The 20,480-nt window shown below is 43.4% G+C and overlaps 1 protein-coding gene across 1 annotated transcript; it reads right to left on the reverse strand.

The window, feature by feature from the left end:
* HAMP (hepcidin antimicrobial peptide) lies at nt 1–7,611 on the reverse strand. Its single transcript, XM_082232240.1, has 4 exons — nt 7,504–7,611; nt 5,241–5,421; nt 2,386–2,454; nt 1–321 (listed from the first exon to the last, which is right to left on the reverse strand). Exons 2-4 carry the CDS (start codon nt 5,316–5,318, stop codon nt 217–219), a joined length of 252 nt encoding a protein of 83 aa, XP_082088366.1. The 5' UTR covers nt 5,319–5,421; nt 7,504–7,611; the 3' UTR covers nt 1–216.
* Nucleotides 7,612–20,480: the final 12,869 nt, after the last annotated feature.

The raw sequence follows: 20,480 nt of genomic DNA on the forward strand, positions 1-20,480 counted from the left end.
TGTGGTAAAAACGCTTTAATTCCCAACAGTAACAAATGAGAGCCCACAAAGCGAGCAAACGAAAGAAAAAAAAACAGTGCCAAACTAATAAATAAGGAAGAATTTGTTGAAGGTGGTAGGGAGCAGTACGGGGTGGGGGGCAAGATTGGGGAGCCTGGTGTGTGTGTGGTGCTGAGACGGGGCGCGGCCCGGTGGTGCCGAAGTCATCCTTGGGCCTCAGGCCCAACAGCACATGCCACATCCTTTGTTTCTGCAGCAATTGCAGCAGTAGCGGCAGGTGGGGAAGTGACTGTTGAAGCGCTTGGCTCTCCGTAGCAACGCCTGTGGTGGCGAGAAGAAAGAGCCCGTTATTAACGGATTCATTTATTCGTTTTGCAGTCTGCCCTCCCCATATATGCTTAAAATGAGGCTTGAATACAAAGCGCAAACACAGTGGTGCCTCGCAAGACGAAATTAATTCGTTCCGCAAGTTTTTTCTTCTTGCGAGTTTTTCGTCTTGTGAAGCACGGTTTCCCATAGGAATGCATTGAAAATCAATCAATGCGTTCCTATGGAGACCGTCCGGGGACAGAGGGAAGCGCCGCGTGCCTTCCCCTCTGTCCCCGGACCTGTTTTAAAGCAAGGGAAGGGGCAGCGGGGAGAATCGCTTCTCCCCGTTGCCGCCCCTTGGTTCAAAAGGGGTCCGGGGAGAGAGAAGGCGGCGCACGCGCCTTCCCCTCTGTCCCCGGAGATTGCGGGGCTGGCAACGGGGAGAAGCAATCTTCTCCCCGCCGCCCCTTGCTTCAAAAGAGGTCCGGCGGCAGTGGGGAAGGCGCGCTGCGCTTCCCCGCTATCCCCGGAGCTTGCGGGGCAAGCTTCGTTTTGCGAAGCAAGCCCATAGGGAAATGCGTCTTGCGAAGTGGCTAAGAAAACGAAAAACTCCTTCGTCTAGTGAGTTTTTCGTCTTCCGAGGCGTTCGTCTTGCGGGGCACCACTGGTAAAACAATAATAAATAAATAAACCAGTAAGACCTATAGCAGCCCCTCCAAATGTCCCTATTTTCCAGGGACGTCCCTTATTTAGAGAAGCCATCCCGGTTTCTGATTTGATTCCAGGATGTCCCGATTTTCCTTAGGATGTCCTTATTTTCATTGGAGAAATATCAGAGGGTATGCTATTATTCAACTCCGGAGTTGTCTGAAGGCAATCCTCTTTTAAAAAATGTTTTATTATGCTTTTGTATATGTTGGAAGCTGCCCAGAGTGGCTCGGGGTGACCCAGTCAGATGTGTGGGGTTATAAATAGTAAAATGTTCATTATGGAATGGGACATCCCTGTTTTCATTGAAGAAAGGTTGGAGGGTATGGTCTAGTCACTAGTGCTATTTAAAACGAACGAAATTAATAGTCACTCATGTTTACCTCAGAAGAGGGTCTACGGGCATTTTTTGGGCTAAAGTTTGCAAGCAGGGCTTGGCCTGGTTTTGTTAATAATAATAATAATAATAATAATAATAATAATAATAATAATTTATACCCTGCCCACTCTGGGTGGCTTCCAACAAAGTATTAAAATACCATAGTCTGTTAAACATTAAAAGCTTCCCTAAAGGAAAGCTTTTCATTAAGGAAAGAGATACAGATTGTATACTCCTTTTTCCTAAATGCGGTTAAAAGGGGGGTTACAAATAGGCTCGGATATGAAACAACAGATAATATATGGGAGCATGAATAAATAAAAATAAATCAGTAATACTGATAGTGTAATTGTAACAAGTGGAATTAAGAGTTGCTACTGTTTTCTCTCAGGAAAGGGAAAGCAGAGGGGGAAACTGAAAACCTGAAAGGCTTTCTAGGTGTGGGATTGAGGAAGTATGAACAAGCCCTGAGAGAAGAGCCATAGCTCAGAAGATCCCTGATTCAAACCACTGGCATCTTTTGTTAAAAAAGATGACGAGAAAATGATCATCCTGACACCCTGGTGTGCCAGGCAGATCTGATCTAGTAGAAGAGAGCTTTCTATATTCCAGGACAAATTAGACTTCTCAGGGTCCTAATCGGCTGTCATTAGGTAGGACTGCCACAATTTAATTTATTTTAATTTATTAAATCTAGGTATCTCAAGCTGAATGCTTCTGAGCCTGTACAGAGAACCTCTCTTCTGAATGGACTTTTTTTTTTAAAAGGGATTTAAGTGGGGAGTGGGGACAAAAGGAAGGGCAGGAGAAGCCAGAATTGCATTCTCCTTCGAGGCTGCAGGACTCTAAAGCAAGATTCAGGAATATAGCCTGGCACGCCAAAGGATCTTAGTGTGGTGCTGAGAGAGATATCTATTTCTCCTTACACCATGCTGCCCCCTTGCCATCACACTGGAGTAGTACAAGCACCACTGGGATATAGGTCTCACCTGAACGGTATTCGCCCTGGGCTCTGTCTTGTACGTATCCAAGCTCGTGAGGTCTTTCTCAGCATCTGTCTGTGAAGAGAAAGAAGGAGGGGATTTGTTTTAGCTCATCTGTTACTGAAGGGGGGAAATCTTTCCAAACTTCACAGGTTGGGGAAAAGCTAGACTTGGCACGTTTTCAACTCTGGTTCCCTCCTTGTTCTCCCCACCCTCCCTCAGCACAGTGGCACAGTTAGGAAAGTTTGGATCAGGGTTCCCCAAACTTGGGCCTCCAGCTGTTTTTTTGGATTACACCTCCCATCATACTAGTTGGCAAGACCAGCGGTCAGGGATGGTGGGATTTGTACTCTGAAAACAACTGGAGACCCAAGTTTGGGAAACCCTGATTTAGAATCAGGTTTCATAAACACCCTTCTCTCTTTGCGGTGGGTCAGTGGGAGAACATCTGCTTTTCAGGCAGAACGTCTCAGATTCAATCCCTGGTGTCTCCAGGTAGGGCTGAGAGAGAGAAGCCAAAAGCAGCCAAGATAAATAATGTTTCTGATAATCAACTGTTTATTCAACTCAATGTGTTTCAGTGAAATTTCCTTCGCCGGGAGCTGCAAGAGCATTCAATTTCTTAAAGGTAAAGGGACCCCTGACCATTAGGTCCAGTCGTGACTGACTCTGGGGTTGCGGCGCTCATCTCGCTTTATTGGCCGAGGGAGCCAGTGTACAGCTTCCGGGTCATGCGACCAGCATGACTAAGCCGCTTCTGGCGAACCAGAGCAGTGCACAGAAACACCGTCTACCTTCCTGCCAGAGCGGTACCTATTTATCTACTTGCACTTTGACATGCTTTCGAATTGCTAGGTTGGCAGGAGCAGGGACCAAGCAACGGGAGTTCACCCCGTCTCGGGGATTCAAACCGCTGACCTTCTGATCGGCAAGTCGTGGTTTAACCCACAGCACCACCCACATCCCTCTATTCAATTTCTTAGGACCCTGATTTGTCAAAGCTAAGAAACTGAAGAGCTGAGTTGGATCAACAGTTGATCATGAGCACTAGAGCTCTCCTATCCCTTTGATCTTTCTCCCCCTCTTGTTGCCAGGGCTGAGAGAGACCCTTATCTGAATCCCTGGAAAGCCACTGCTGGTCAATGTGGACAATACTGAGACAGATGGACCCAAACGTCTGACTCCACATAAGGCAGCTTCCTATGTTCCTAAATATCCATTTCCATCTAAAGAGAGGGGCCATTAAGTCCACAGTCTGAAAGGATTTTCCTACACTGCTGCTTGCAGCAGTTCACAACCTGTGGGTCCCCAGATGTTGTTGGACTACAACTCTCATCATCCCTGAGCTCTGGCCTTGCTAGCTAGGGGTGATGAACCTGGGATCTGAAGTCTATAGCAGTAGCTGAGAGTTGTTAGGAGACCCCATCCCAGTCCCAGAGCTACAGTGCCCAGAGAGGGTTAGAAATCAACCGCTCTCTTCCCAGAAAACTGTGAATTGTAGCTCTGCAGGGCAGGAACTCTCTAGAACTCAGTTCCGGCACCTCTCAGGTGGGCACCACTGCCATTCTAAGATAACAAGGGAGGTGCTCATGGTGAGTTCAGGCACCTCTTTTTTCTAGAAAAAAATAGCACTGGGTAATGCTAACAAAGTAACAATTTGCTACCTTTCATGGCACCCCAGATCTGTCACGAAGTGGCCACCAGGCTTGGCCTCATAGGAGCCAACTCCTAAGCCAAGGTCCCTTCAGCCCCCCCAAAAAAATATTTTTGAGGACCACCCCCCCCCACAAAGCTGATGGGCATTGCCATTCAAATGGTGTGCATGTACCATGTATTGTGGTCAATTATGTGGAGTGGGGATTACCTCCCCCCCCAAAAAAAAATATATTTTAATCAAGTTGTCATCCCTCCTTGGCCTAAGGATAGCTCCATCAGCTTGCAAGTTCATGGAGTCCGACGCAACTCAAAACAATTAATTGTGAAGCTATGCCACTGAGTCATACCGCTAGACTAATATGTGGATCAGAATGAAGCTTTCTGTGAGATTTCATAGTTCTTGGCTCGAAAAAAGAACTCCAAAGTGTATTTTTAAATGATGTACAGGAATAAATGTCTACTGTCAAGTAAAATACTTTCACAGCACGATTCTAGCCATATCTACTCAGGTATGTTCCACTGAGTTCAGTGGGCTAAGTGTGCATAGAACCCCACAAATGCACATTTTAAGAGAAAATGCATCCAAAACATAATACTGAGATGTGACATTTCCTAAGGTTTTTAAAATAAATAAATAAATAAATAAATAATCACAGCTTATATCTTTATAAAACAATCCCATACACACATACACATACACACACACACACACACACACAGAGAGAGAGAGAGAGAGAGAGAGAGAGAGAGAGAGAGAGAGAGATATTTTGAAAGAAGATTAAAACAAAAACAAAAAAAACACCGAACAATATATGGAAACAGGCTGGAAAGGATTTATGAGTGAACACATGTAAAAGTGACGAGGTTCACAAATAGACTGCTCTATCCTAGTTAAGGGGGCCTTTGCTCAGTTACAAGACACAAAACTGGCTGACGCCAACAGATCATTAGCAGAGGATCTGCTTTGCAAGCAGATGGTCTCAGGTTCGAACCTTGGCATGTCCAAGTTGGACTGGGAATAATGTCTCCTGCCTAAAACCTTGAAGAGACACTTCCAGCAAGTGCAGATGTTCCCTAGCCAGATGTTTCAATAGTCTGACTTCCTATGAAGTCCTATGACTTCCTATAGCCTCCTACGTTGGATGAACATGACTAGGAAGATCATCTCATAAATTCTGCCTCGTAATTTATAATGTGATTCTCACCTGAAGTTTGAAGGCACAAGTGTTTCTGGTGGCCGCGCTGAGAAGAATGAAGACCACGCAGACTAGTTGCAGTTTCATCTTCCTTTCTTGCAATGGGTCCTGTCCCTTTCTTTTCAATCACTTTTCTCTCTCTTTTTCCTGCTCCCAGGCTGTCACGATCTCTCTCTCTTGATCTCTCTCTCTGAAAGGCCTAGAATGTGTTATTCCCAAGCAAAGAAGAGGGCTACTTTTATAATGCCGGTGAGTCCCTCTTCAGCTTGGAATCAGCCAATCACCTGTGTTCCAAGAAAGAACACGTTTGGATGAGATAACTCTTGAGCAAACAGGTCAATAGGCTTATCACATTTTATCAGAAACTCATATTCCACACACAGAGAGGAAGAGGGGGCCAAATTTCCTAACTGATGTAACTCGAGGTTGCTCCATGACACTTCACATCCTTATTTACGCCTGCATGTGCAGCTATTGCATGGATAAAGTCTGATGTACAACAACAGGATTGACACATTCTTTCATAACTTTTAATCTACCATCCTTTCTGGGGTTTCCCCGTGGATTACAACTGATTTACTGTAATTTTGTGGTGGGTTTTTTTCCTTTATTTTTTAAAAAAACAACAACTGGAAGCCAAAAATAGGAAAATGCAGCTTATGCACTATGACTTCCCCAAGTTTTGCAACACGCTTCCAGTCTGCGAAGAGAGGAAGTTTCACAGAAGGGGAGAACGGTTTAAGAAACAAATCGGGAATGCAATCGCCACCACAGGAATACTTCGAATGGAAGACATTACTGATCACTAAAACCTAGTTCTACGGCACAGCCCATAACAGACATAGGAAGAACACAATTCGGATTCGGATTTCTGAGGTCTATGCACCTTGACAGATTTCAATGCAAATTGATTTCAGCTCAATGAACTAGCTTCTGGTGTCAATCTATTTAAGATCTGGCTTACGGTGCAATTGTGAAATCAGATCCAATTCATTGAGCATTATCTACAATTCAATTGGGCTGTGAATTCTCAGAAATTAAAGAAAGAAGAGAACAATGACATTCTTAAATTATTTGCTGCACCTTTATTCTGGATAATTTTGTGCCACCAAAGGAGTTACTGTGTTTGCTGTTTTGAATCACAGAAGTTTAAAATAAATAAATAATCATTACCCCCACTTTTTTAGTTAATGAAAATGACCAATTAGCTGCCAGTGAAGGAAAAAAGGAACAGTGAAAGTGCAAAACATGAGTGTTAAAGCTATTTAATTAAAAGTATCAAAATCCCAGGAATTTTGAACAGATATTGGAAAATCTGAGGAAATCTTTAAAAACAGCAAACAGTAAAATAATAATAATAATATTAATAATATTAATAATAATACATAATAAATGGCTATATTGAAAACTTAAAACTATAGTGTATTCACATATCCTTTCAAAGTTTTTGAGTTTGTCCATGTTCCAAAAGTTGCAAAGCCCTCATAACTTATAGGGACTGGAAATCAAATAATCTGTTGTTTCAAAGCCTGTCAGAATGAGAATTAAAACGCATAGGTTTTATGTTACACATCAAGGATGTCCCTGTGAGCCAAACAGAATTTGCAGGGGAACATTCCCAAGCAAATTATCTCAGTTTGCATTTGTTTGCATCATATTCATATTTTATACCCCCCTCCTCAGTCTTCCTAACAATAATTATTAATATTTTAATAACTGGTTTTATAGTGCCCCTCAATCATATTCCCAGGACAGTTTTACAAAAAGAAAAGAATGATAATTATAATTGTGGTTCTGCTGCTGCTGCTACCACCACTACAGCTAAAGATAGTAAGGAGGGGAAATAAATCTGCAAGAAATTCTCAATTATGAATTTTATTTTATTTTAAAAAGAAGCAAATATTGGGTTTGGTAAGCCAGTAATTTACAGCATTCACCCATGCAAGCTTTTCTTTTTTCTTTTTAAGGTATTAATCAAAGCTGAATTTCAAATGCTAAATCTGCCAACACTCAAAATTTCAGAAGTCAGATATGAACCCCACGGCTGTGCAAATTTTCAATGGGTAGAAAATTTCCCTTTCAACCCTACTTATTCAGACAACTTCTGTAAATGTGTCCTGTTAGTTTGATGCCTGCTTCATAAATTGAAACTTGACAACAGATTAAAGAATTCTAGTTAATTGACAATCTTACTCATTCCATTTGTTCAATTTATATATATCTGCAGATTGCCAAAACCACAATGTCTGTGTCTTTTTGTGAAGCCTTTTACCTTGACCACTGGAGCACGTACCCCCACGGGGGAAGATAGAGGAGTCAAAGAACACCAAGGTGTGGTTCACGGAGAAAGAGTTTATTCAGTTATGCGCAGAGACGGCCAGTGGAATCACTTCCAAAGGCTGGCCGCGTTTACAGCAAACAGGCAAGCACTTTTATACCCTTCTCATTATCCCATCCCTCATGTCATCCAACATAACACCTTTTCATTTATTCCCTTATATGGCTCGCTCAATGTTCTGCTGGCATTTTCTCATTGGTTCCTGCTTCTTCCTCTTCCACGCATGCTCCCTTAAGCATGACTCATCCTTAAGCTCGACTCATGCTTAAGCATGACTCATCCTTAAGCTTGACTCATGCAACATACTTGCATAACTTGTTTCCTCCTTCACTCTCAACCCCTCCCTGTTCTTTCCCCATAACTGCCAAGGGTGTAGTCTTCACAAGGTCCCTTTTACATCCTAGTATCCTTCATTCCCTCCTCTTCTTGTGGACAGCCTTCGGGCTCGTCCATAGGGATGGGATGATATTCACGCATCAAAGCTATAACACGAGGTCCCATCATGCGGGACACCATTTTCTGCATCATATTTTGCAAGCATTGCACCAAGCAAGGAATACAGAAGCAAAGGAGAAGCAAGATTAGCAAAGGTCCCATAAACATAGCAAAAAGTCCCCAGAGCCAACCTGTTGGGAGAAAGTTGTTTAACCAAGACATATCCCAACCTTCCCAAGTCTGTACAGGAACGTGGGCTACTTTTTCAATGCTGGCTGCCAGGTTGCGGATAGCTTCACCATGATCTGAAATATTGAAGCAGCATGCTCCACCAGTTAGGTTGAGGGCAGCACAAAATCCTCCTTGTTTGGCCAGAATAAAGTCTAGCCCCAATCGCAACTGGAGGACAGCAATGCGAGTTTCATCTAGCTGGGTGGCTATGAGACGGAGGGTGGTGGCCGTGGCATTAGCCACAATTTCCACCACTGCCTGGAGTCGAATGATTCGATTAAGGTTGTAAATTGGCTCCCTGGCCCCTGCTACAAGCTCATCGGGGTTCCAAGAGGCCGGGTCATAATAGGCTACTATCCGCTCAGGTGGACATTCATTTTCTCCCCACTTCTGGCTGCTCCCCCCGCCACAGAAGAAATGACACCAGTGCTCCTTCGCCTACACGTAAGGCGTCCAAATGTAGAAGGTCTGGGTAGAATCCACATTGGTGGAAGCAAATAGGCCAGGAAACATACCCCGAACCACCCCCCTGGGAGTTCATGATAGGCTCGAGTCCCACAGACCCAGTACATGTCCCGTTTTGCTAGGGTGACCATGTGGCCAACACTGGAGGTCTTCCGGATGGTTCTGCGGTGGAGGAGATGGAGTGCCTTCGGAGGGCCAGCCTGTCCCCTGGGTTGGCCAATCTACTTCACAAAGGATCCTTAATCTTTCTTTCTTCAATTTGAAGCCCCAATCGTCATCCTTTGTGGCGGCTTTCCAGTTGTTTAAGAAACATTGCAACGGGGTGCATTTGCTGCTACCCGTTCCCATATCGCCAAGATACTCCACTCCTAGTCCAATAAACACACACTCTCCAACCTTCGCACCCTGTCAGTGGCCCAGACAAGCTCGCGCTGCCAAGAACCGCACTTCAAGGGTCACACGTGGCTTGGCCGGTGACTCTGAGCCCCAACCTCTCATTCATTCATCCACACACTGGAGTATCTTCATACAACACACACCTTACCTCCCTTTCCCTTTTCCCCTTTTCCTTCCACGCTGGCAGCAGTTTACTGCCACGGCCAGCCGGGGCGGATCAAGCCCCGTCATACATAAGCTCCCACTAACCACACAAGGAGCTTACCTTGACTTCCGGAGTCACCCCTGTCCCCTCTCGGCCGTTCTCTTTCTCCCGCGACCGGGCGTCTCCACTCGGAAACGGTGTGGCTGGTTCCCCCCCCCACGAACTGGCAGGTGCGCGCTGGAGCCGTCAACGCCGATCCGAGCTGTTCACCGCGGTCGTGCCTGGTCCCCTTCTTCTCTGCTCCCGTGGGAAGCGCGGGATCCCGGACAAGCCCCCAAAGAAGCATGACTCATCCTCCTTCACTCTCAACCCCTCCCTGTTCTTTCCCCATAACTGCCAAGGGTGTAGTCTTCACAAGGTCCCTTTTACATCCTAGTATCCTTCATTTGAGGTACTGAAGAAAATAGAACTTACAATTTAATAAATAAGACTTACTGTTTATAGTGAAAAGTAAAGGGCAACTTTGCCGTTCTCTTTTGCACTAAACAAAAAAAATCAAGATATAGAGAAGCATGCACTTAATTTGCAACTCCAAATAATCAACTACAGCTTCAGTTGGCTAATAATATTGTTAATTATTGTCACCATATACAGCACAATCCATTCTGAAATCTTGTCTAGCATTCATAAATTCTGACTGTTTTAGTGTCACGACTCTGCTGAGTTCTTTTGCAAGACTGATGGCAAAGATTGTCCTTAGAACTGATTTGACTTCAGTCACTGAATATTTCTTGTGTTGTTTTTTTAATCCATACCAAAATCAGTGCAGGTAGTTGTAGTTATTTTTATTCTCTATTTTAAGTTTCTAAATAATAGTAGAAGCAGAAATGAATCAAGTTGTGCTGAGCTCAGGCAAGATTTTATGGATTTAGTAAATTATATAAATGAAGTTTTCAATTTGTTTGGGTCCCAGAACAAAATGCTGAAGCAATAATTATTTAGATAACACACAACTAAATTTATTAGTACTCATTTATTTTGGTGTTGTAAATATGCTGATCATAAGTTTAAGTTGTTCCATGTTCATTCCCAGAATCTTTTTATACAAAATTTTCCATTACTTCTGGGTGTGTTTTTTCCTGAATGAGATTTGTTACTTTTAAAAATCATTATCCCTGAATCTGTCTGGATAGCTGAGATGCAGATAATTTAATTCCTAATGGCCATGGATTTGGAATACTTTTTGCTCTCCTTGCCAGTCTCACTTACATCCAGAGAAGAATAAAATCTTTTTTTATTTCTCTGTGCCTTAGGCTGCCATCCTATAATATGTCTACCTGCAAGCAAGCCTTATTTAACAGAACGGAACTGACTTCTGGTGAGCATGTATAGGATTGTGTGGTTACAGCAAAACGTTGGAACTCAGCCAGTATCCTTAGAAATTGTTTAGTTTGCACTTTAGGAATATTTAAATTTATCTCAGTCCGGATTTGGGCATATGTCACGAGGAACCTAAGTTAACAGAACTTACAATTAATAGCAGTCTGAGGTTGTTGTCATTTGTGTAGGTGGGCTTGTTAAAAAAAGAGAAAGGCTATAAATCCATAAGTATATATATTTTAATTGTTTATCATTCATTCGTATATAAATATAGAACACAGTAGTATAATACTGTAGAGTGGTATCTTGGTTCTCAAACGCCTTGGTATTCAAACAACTTAGAACCCAAACACTGCAAACCCAGAAGTAAGTGTTCTGGTTTGCAAACTTTTTTCAGAAGCTGAACGTGCTCCGTTTTGAGTGTTACACTGAGGTCTGTCTGTTTTTGCTATTTATTTTGAGTTTTTGCGGCTCTTTTTTTATGACTGTGCGGAACCCAGTTCAGCTACTGATTGATTGTGTGACTGCAGTACATTGTTTATTGCTTTCATTTTATGGATCAATGGTCTTGTTAGATAGTAAAATTCATGTTTAATTGCTGTTTTAGGTGTTGTTTTTAAAAGTCTGGAACGGATTAATCCATTTTGCATGACTTTCTATGGGAGAGCGTGCCTCGGTTTTGGAATGCTTTGGTTTTGGAACGGACTTCCAGAACAGATAAGGTTTGAGAACCAAGGTACCACTGTATATGAAATTTTTGATTTCTGTTTGCCTCTTGACCTGTTACTATTTTTGTAAGATGTCTGAATAGCATTATGATGATACGCTTCACTGGTTGCTAGGTTCATAGTTGACAGATATTAAAAATCATGGATTTCTTTCTTTCTTTTGAAAATGAAGCCAAATTAAACAGATACAAAAGGTGAGTTATTAATATAGCAGGCTTAAAGCAGCTCAATAACACACACACACACACACAGAGAGAGAGAGAGAGAGAGAGAGAGAGAGAGAGAGAGAGAGATGAATTGCAGAGCTGGAATATGTATTTAATAGGGTTTCCGTATTATGTTTATCTTTATAAGGGGGGAAATCCTGATAAAAATAATGTAATGAAATAACTTTTTAAAAAATAGTAAAGGCGGAGCAACACAAACTATGGGGACCTGTCATAGGTTGTGCCTGCCAGATATATGCTAGTTTAAAATACACTCTATCCAAATCCTCTCCAGCCTGTTGTTTCTGGGATTTGGATTTTAAAAAGTATAGGTTCTCAGGAGGTTAGTGAAAGCAACTGAACTGCATTCCTTTCTTATGTATTGATTTAAATAGAAAAGAAAGGGATATTAGATACTTTTATTTAAGGAATACAAAGGCTGAATTAGTATTTAAATTATAATAAAATATTTGTGTCCCTTCCAGTATTCATCCTAGACCCATTGAAAATAATGGACGTGTCTAACCTGGGTCAATTCACTTCACTGTTTCTGCTCTGGGTGTAGCTTGGTTGGATACAACCCTTAGCTATTACAAGATTTTCATGTAAATGATAAAATGTGGATCAAGTTTAGCTACCATTAATTTATTATATGAACCCAAATACGAATCTGATTATATTTTTGCAAAGGACACAACTCATATCCGTGCCATTTCTGAATGTGCTGGTTGTTGCAAATTGTTTATTAACTATGTCCTTTATTGACTGAGCCTGTACCGACTTACGCACAGAATTCAGAGGGAGCTATTTCTGCAAAGACATGCATTGGATTGTACTATTAGAACTGTTGCTGCTGTTGTTTAATTAGTGCTTAAAAAAAAAAACTCTTAGGAGATGGAATCGGTGCATTTAGAATTTATTTGCTGCATTAATCAATACGGCAAAACCTCCCAAATTCCATCAATTTCAGAAGGATATAAAAATAATAATAGAGAAGCATTCTTTATTAAATTATTTTTCAAGAAGCTATCATAGAAATTGAATAAATCGATTTATTCAGTTAGGCTTTGTAAATGATTAAAACAATAATTAGATAAGGCATAACTATATGTTTAATTGGCATCTCCTGATTTACCCATTTATTTTTGGTGTTATCAATATGATGATCATGTTTAAGTTTTCTCATATTCATTCTCAGTTTTTTATATGTAATATTTTCATAAACACCCCACCCCCATTTTAATTGCCCTGGAAGCTACATTTTAATATTATTCAAAAATAAATCAGCCAATTTGCATCTTAGAGCAATTAGTTAAATTGTTCACAAAGTTAAAAAGATAAACTGATTTGAGCCTGTGATGGGATTATTTTCAAATGCACTTCATCTATGTGTTTAAAAACACAAATCTGAAAAGCTCCATATGGGTAACATCAATATATTAGAAAAGCTGAATGGTAACCAAAAATACTTCCATCTAGCAATTCAGCAACTTCCATTTAGGATTTGAGAATGTAAATCTAGGGCACTTTGATGAGCTTTCAATGGGATTTAATTCAGGCTAGTTTGTAACAATGCTAATGCTGTTGTTGTTGTTGTTGTTGTTGTTATGCTTTAATATTTGATCTGGATTTTCTGCTAAATGCAAATTGCCTTGAATATCATTTGACTGAAAGACAGGATGCATAACTTTGAAATGAAGAGAAAATCCAGCCAAAATTAAACATTTATAAATCCAATTGATTTCAATGGGGAAACTAAGCATTTATTTAAGACTGCAGTCCAAAACCCAGTGAATGAGGAGTAATGCCATTCCCAGGCCAAGTCATGTATATAAAAATGCAGATATTAGGCAAAAAATTGTCCAAACAGGCACATGTATATTGCTAAAAATGATATACAAAAAGGCCATATATTAGGTAAGTTTGCTATGCAAAAATGTGCATATTAGGCAAAACTGCATACTAAAATAATTATGTTTAGGAGAAATTTGATGAACTGTCACACGAACTTTGAAAAATTGCAAACAGATGTGAAAATACGGGGAGCTGAACTTAAGACTGGAAATTTGAAATTGACAGATTCACCTGTTGATGTTTTTCAGCTACAGAAAAATCCGTACACGGATGGGATGAGTTTGCTGTTAGTGTGCAGAATGACAAGATCCGATGTACTATCTGCCTGTGTGTTAACAGGGGAAAAATCTCCCCCTGGCCCCAGTGCTCTGAGTTCAGTGACAGACGTTCCCCTTCCAGGCAGAGAGAGGGGTCTGCCTTGAGCCGAGATGCCACCCTCTTGGCTGAACGTGTTTGCTCAGAGCCCAGAGGAGACAAGTTTGTTTGCCATTTCTCCACTTTGCTTGCATCCCTAGCGGGATTTGGCTGGGCTCCAGCCGACCTGGCTCCTCTGCGTCGGCCAAGTGCAGACCCAAAGGCGCCAGGCAGCACACCTTCCTTTGCACGCAGTCTGCCCAGGACCAGTGGCCTTGGGGAAATCGCTTCCCAGCAGCCCCCTCTGAGCTGAGGACAAGGGAAAGGGCCACAGTCAGAGCGCAGGAGATGCACAGTGAGAGAGAATATGGTGCCATTATTGGCATAAGCCCTGTTTATGCCCTTGAGCTCCTGGGAGCAAGGGGGGATAAAAATGAAATGTGCATCCCATCTACTAATACATACCCTCCAAGATTTATCTGATGAAAATAGGGACATCCTATTTATTATTATTATTATTATTATTATTATTATTATTATTATTATTATTTACTATTTATACCCCACCTATCTGACTGGGTTGCCACTCGGGGCAGCTTCCAACATACATACCTTGGTTCTCAAATGCCTTGGTATTCAAACAACTTGGAACCCAAACACTGCAAACCCGGACGTGTTCCAGTTTGGGAACTTTTTTGGGAAGCTGAACGTGCTCCGTTTTGAGTGCCACACTTCCATTGTGTTACGCTTCCAATTTGAGTGTTACACTGAGGTCTGTTTTTGCTATTTATTTTGAGTTTTTGCGGCTTTTTGTTGTTTTGTTTTTGTGACTGTGCGGAACCCAGTTCAGCTACTGATCGACTGATTGTGTGACTGCAGTACATTGTTCATTGCTTTCATTTTAAGGATCAATGGTCTCATTAGAGAGTAAAATTCTTGTTAAATTGCTGTTTTAGCGGTTGTTTTTAAAAGTCTGGAACGGGCTAATCCACTTTGCATTACTTTCTATGGGAAAGCGCACCTTGGTTTTGGAATGCTTTGGTTTTGGAGCAGACTTCCGGAACAGATTAAGTTTGAGAATCAAGGTAACACTGTATATAAAAACATGATAAAACATGAAACATTAAAAACTTCCCTATACAGGGCTGCCTTCAGATAACTCAGGGTCGGATAACTCCATACCCTCCAACGTTTCACTGATGAAAATAGGGATGTCCTAAGGAAAAGCAGGACATTCTAGTATCAAACCAGAAACTGGGACGGCTTCTGTAAATCTGGGACATCTCTGGAAAATAGGGACCTTTGGAGGGTCTACTAATATCCAACTTATTATCAGAGCGTGCATCCTGTAGCCAAATATGGCACACCCTGTGCATCAGAGCAGAGTTTAGGGACCCGCTTTTGCAGAGGTACAATTGTTTTGGAGGAAAGAACCCAAGTTGGTGGCGGGACTCTAAAACAGCCCAGTGAGGACTGAGCATGCTCAGTGACCACAGATGATGAATGTGATGTCCACTATTAGAGGCAAATGTTGTCAACAAGGGACCTGCCATCAGGCTTCCACCCTAACTCCATCCTAACAAAAATAAGCCTGTGATGGGTGTCCTGTTCATAACCTAATTTATTAATTGTGGCAATCTATGCATTCCTACTCAGAACTGAGTCCCAGCTGAGCCCAATGGTACTTACTTCCAGGGGGTGGCTGAATATGCTGATGTCAGTTTCTCTCTGTTTCTAATTTTCCTAATCTTAAATTTGGTTCTCTGGATTTCTACAAGGCTTTGCAATTTTCTTTTTTAAGTCCTGAAATTTCACCAGCGTTTAGTGTGAATTTATCGCAAAAGGAAAGCAGTGCCTAACCTGGAAGTAACAGAATAAACGATGCAAGGAGGGAGCTGAAGCTAAAGATAGGAAAAGAGGTGGTAAGGAAATGCCTGGATACTTAAAAGGAATTTATATCTACAGGACCTGATGCGCTGCACCCAAGAGTGTTAAAGGAGATTGCAAATGTGATCTCAGAGCCTCTGTCTATATATTCTTTGAGACTTTGTGGACAACAGGCACAATACTAAGTTGGATGGACCAACGGTAAGACTCCTTGAAGTCAGGGAAGCATTCTCCACAGAGGGCAGCCCCTCGTGTCCAAATTTCCCTCCCCCAATCTAGAGCCAAAAAGCAAAATTGCCTCATCTTCAGATCATGGGTGGGAGGAAACTGGCTGTTCTTATTTGGTGCACTTGCTTTTCTTTCACTGTCATTTTCCCCAATTTCTGCAAACCCCGTCTCAACATAAGCAATGCTTTCATTTCCTTCTGTTCCTTCCCTTCTTAGGGGTCATCAGTTACGTGCACCATTCCCTCCAGACTGCCAGGTGTTTTGCAGGTGCGATTCAAAACACATACACAGAAATTCTGGCTGCAAACACACCATGCGTTTATAAAGTGTAAAGGTAAAGGTAAAGGTACCCCTGCCCGAACGGGCCAGTCTTGGCAGACTCTGGGGTTTGTGCGCCCATCTCACATCTATTGGCCGGGGGCCAGCGCTGTCCGGAGACACTTCCGGGTCACGTGGCCAGCGTGACAAAGCTGCATCTGGCGAGCCAGCGCAGCACACGGAACGCCGTTTACCTTCCTGCTGGTAAGCGGTACCTATTTATCTACTTGCACCCGGGGGTGCTTTCGAACTGCTAGGTTGGCAGGCGCTGGGACCGAGCAGCGGGAGCGCACCCCGCCTTGGGGATTCGAACCGCCGACCTTTCGATCGGCAAGCCCTAGGCGCTGAAGCTTTAGCCCACAGCGCCACCCGCGTCCCACGTGTGCCCTCCCCCAAATAATCCCGGGAGCTGTAGTTTATCGTTGGAAGCCTCCTAGAATGCCTGGGGCAACCCAGTCAGATGGGTGGGGTACAAATATTATTATCATTATTGAAATTGTAGCTCTGCGAGGGGTAAGCTGCAGCTCCCAGGATTCTGGAGGGATGTGTGTGTGTGCTTTAACTGTGTGATGTGAACACAACCTTGAGCCTGTGCAATCAAAGCAGATTAAAGGGTGCTGCTACCAGAGCACAAAAAATCCACTTTTTTTTTCTAAAGGGCTTTTGACAGCTAGGAAAGTGATGGGAAAATGCACTGAATAACGCAGAATGAATGAATGATTGACAAGAAGACATATAATTACCCTGCAAGGAAATCAGGATGGATTCTCACTGTCATATGACCTCCCTGCAAACCAATGTATAGGGAAAATAAAAAAATTCTTTCCAGTAGCACCTTAAAGACCAACTAAGTTAGTTCTTGGTATGAGCTTTCGTGTGCATGCACACTTCTTCAGATACACTGAAACAGAAGTTGCCAGATCCTTCTATATAGTGAGAAGGTGGGGAGGGGTGTTACTCAGAAGGGTGGTGGGAATGGGAGATAGGCAGATAGCTGGGAGAGCCTGTTGACGACTCTTAACGACTGTAATAGGTCTTACAGGAGAAGGCAAGGGGTGAGGAGGTGAGAAATGGTTTAGTCATGTATAGTGAGATAAGAATCCAATGTCTTTGTTCAGCCCAGGTTTTTCCATTGTTTTAAGTTTGGTAATGAGTTGTAATTCAGCAGCTTCTCTTTCCAGTCTGTTTCTGAAATTCCTTTGTAGTAAAACAGCTACTTTGAGATCTTGTATAGAATGTCCTGGGAGATTGAAGTGTTCTCCTACTGGTTTCTCTGTTTTGTGATTCTTGATGTCAGATTTATGTCCGTTTATTCTTGGCGTAAGGTTTGGCCTGTTTGTCCAATATAGAGAGCTGAAGGACACTGTTGGCATTTGATGGCATACACAATGTTAGACGATGAGCAATTAAATAGTCCCGAGATGGTATGTGTGATGTTGTTGGGGCCAGTAATGGTGTTGTCCGGGTGTATGTGGCAGCAAAGTTGGCATCTGGATTTATTGCAGGCTCTGGTGCCAGTGTCTGTGTTAAGTCTGGTTGTAGTATTATTGTGGGTTAAAGGTAAAGGTAAAGGTACCCCTGCCCGTACGGGCCAGTCTTGACAGACTCTGGGGTTTGTGCGCCCATCTCACATCTATTGGCCGGGGGCCAGCGCTGTCCGGAGACACTTCCGGGTCACGTGGCCAGCGTGACAACGCTGCTCTGGCGAGCCAGAGCCGCACACGGAACGCCGTTTACCTTCCCGCTGGTAAGCGGTACCTATTTATCTACTTGCCCCCGGGGGTGCTTTCGAACTGCTAGGTGGGCAGGCGCTGGGACCGAGCAGCGGGAGCGCACCCCGCTGCGGGGATTCGAACCGCCGACCTTTTGATCGGCAAGCCCTAGGCGCTGAGGCTTTAGCCCACAGCGCCACCCGCGTCCCTATTATTGTGGGTTAGGAGTTGTTTAAGATTGGGTGGCTGTCTGTAGGCAATGAAAGGTCTTCCTCCCAGAGCTTGAGAAAGAGAACTGTCATTGTCCAGGAGAGGTTGTAGATCTCTGATGATGCGTTGTACTGTTTTAACTTGGGAGCTGTATGTGATGACTAGAGGTGTTCTGTTATTTTCTTTTTTGGGTCTGTCTTGCAGCAAGTTCTCTCTGGGTATCAGTCTGGCTCTGTTGATCTGTTGTCTAACTTCATCTGCTGGGTATTTTAGTTCTGAGAAGGTTTGCTGTAGATCTCTTAGGTGAGAGTCTCTGTCTGTAGAGTTGGAACAGATGCGGCTGTAACGTAGTGCCTGGCTGTATACAATGGACTGTTTGGTATGTTTGGGATGGTAGCTGGGGAGTTGTACAACTAGGGAGTTGTACAACTAGGGAGTTGTACAACTAGGGAGTTGTAGTTGTTAGCATGTTGGACTAAGTTGAAATCTCCACTAGGCCAGGAAGCTCACCAGGTGACCTAGTCCCTTCCTCTTAAGCCTAACCAACTTCACAGGGGATGGAATACCATGTATCCCACCCTGAGGTCCTTGGAGGAAAAGGTGAGTTATAAATGTAAAGAACAAATAAAGCAAATAAAATCAGAACAAATGCCCAAGACAGACCAGATATAACCTGATCTCTACGAAAGCTGTGTGCCAGCAAATGAGGATGATGCTCAGTAAATAAATAGGTCATGTGGAGGAGCCTTTAGATTTTGTTTTTTGGAGTGTGTGTATTGTGGGTAGGGGTGAGGCTGTACCGAGCCTAATGCACCATCAAATCTAATGCAAGCCTCAATTTTCAGAACTTTGAAACCCAAAAAAGTAGTCGCTGGCGAGTGTGTGCCATCGAATCTAATGCATACCTTAATTTTTGCAATGTAATTTGGTCAAAACATGGTAAGCATTAGGTTTGAGGAGATACGGCAATTCCTGGAATCAGCAAGGGTTCGGTTGTTGGACTAGCCAGGCCAGCGTCTTGGTAATGGCCTAAGTATGGGTTGTTAGGGTAACAAAGGAAGTGGCTATGTGCCAGACGGCAAACAGTTGGTGCAGTCTCCCTCAACTGGCTGGTAGTTAGGAGGAGAAATGCAAGAGTTGAGAGCTGTGTGTGACCTGAGCTTGGAGCAGGCTGCAGGCAGAAGTCTCAGGGGGAGAGACATGCTTGATATCTGCTTTAATCCAAGGCTATGGCAGAGGCAAAACCTTTTTGGGGTGCTGGTGCTGTGAGCCCCTTCGTGGGCTCAGGTTGTACATATGCATAAATAAGTTATAGATCTTAAAGTCTCTGCTGTCCCTCACCCTGAGGAAGTGCCCTCGCAGACTGTTTATTCCAAACTCTGCGGGCTGACAGGACTCTTTTCGCCTCTCACTCTTTAGCCATCTTGGGGAGACTTGGCCTAGGTACCCCATGATCCCTGCATTCTTCCTTTGGAGAATCTTCTCTCTAGGGACCCAGATCTAAAACCATTTGCCAAATTGCAGGTCAGAGGACACCACTGCATGATGCTCAATCTGCAAACAAGCCAGAGAGCGTTGCAACATAACCCTGTTTGCCCTCCTGGCATCTCCCCCTCTCCCCTCCCGCCCCTAAATTTTGGGACACAGACAGCAACAGCAAGATCACAGGTTACGAGTGGCGACAGGCACAGAAACGGACAGGCGACAGGCAGGCTGGCCAAGCAGCTTGCAAGCTAAATCATTCCCCTGGGCAAGCTGTCCTGCTGCGCCCTGCGCAGGGCAGGGGTGTCAACAAACTTGTTGTCAGAGCAGCTCAAGGCCGCTGCTACTACAGGCCGGGGCTGGCTTCCAGGAAGGACGGGAGGTCTATAAGGGAGGGCAAATGCAAAGGGATTTGAGGAAAACAGAAGTCTACCTCCACCCCATTTCACGGAACTCTTTGAGGATGAAGGTTTTTAAATAAATAAAACAATACTAAAGTCTCACAAGGAAGCACCAGTGCGGTTCTGAACCAAAACACTCCTTTGCAGAAGACCTCAATGGTCCACTCTATGACCAACCATCCCTGTTGAGGGTTGGTCTTCAGCACACACTGGGCTGGTGGATTTTCAGTAGCCTGAAGTGCTTTTAATATCCAGATAAGCCATTGGACCCATGGATTGTTGCGAGATTTAACCAGGTTGGAATGCCACCATCTTCAGTACAAATGCACCAATGCAAGATTCTGATTTTCCACCGCATAGCTAGGTAATTTAGACTAGAGACATGGAAGCTGTGGTCCTCCTGGTGTTGTGGCACTCCATCTCCCATTTTGGCTAAACATTGGCTGCGTTGGCTGGGGTCGAGGGGTGCTGTTCTTCAA

The sequence above is a fragment of the Podarcis vaucheri genome (assembly GCF_965113315.1).
Source record: "Podarcis vaucheri genome assembly, chromosome: 7".
Taxonomy (NCBI): domain Eukaryota; kingdom Metazoa; phylum Chordata; class Lepidosauria; order Squamata; family Lacertidae; genus Podarcis; species Podarcis vaucheri.

Bases quoted from the DNA above. Each gene is read 5' to 3' on its own strand.
- HAMP (XM_082232240.1), bottom strand. From the start codon at position 5,318: ATGAAACTGCAACTAGTCTGCGTGGTCTTCATTCTTCTCAGCGCGGCC. The intron at 2,455-5,240 runs GTGAGAATCACA...TTCTCTTCACAG, and splicing joins CTTGTGCCTTCAAACTTCAG to ACAGATGCTGAGAAAGACCT. The intron at 322-2,385 runs GTGAGACCTATA...TCGCCACCACAG, and splicing joins CCAGGGCGAATACCGTTCAG to GCGTTGCTACGGAGAGCCAA.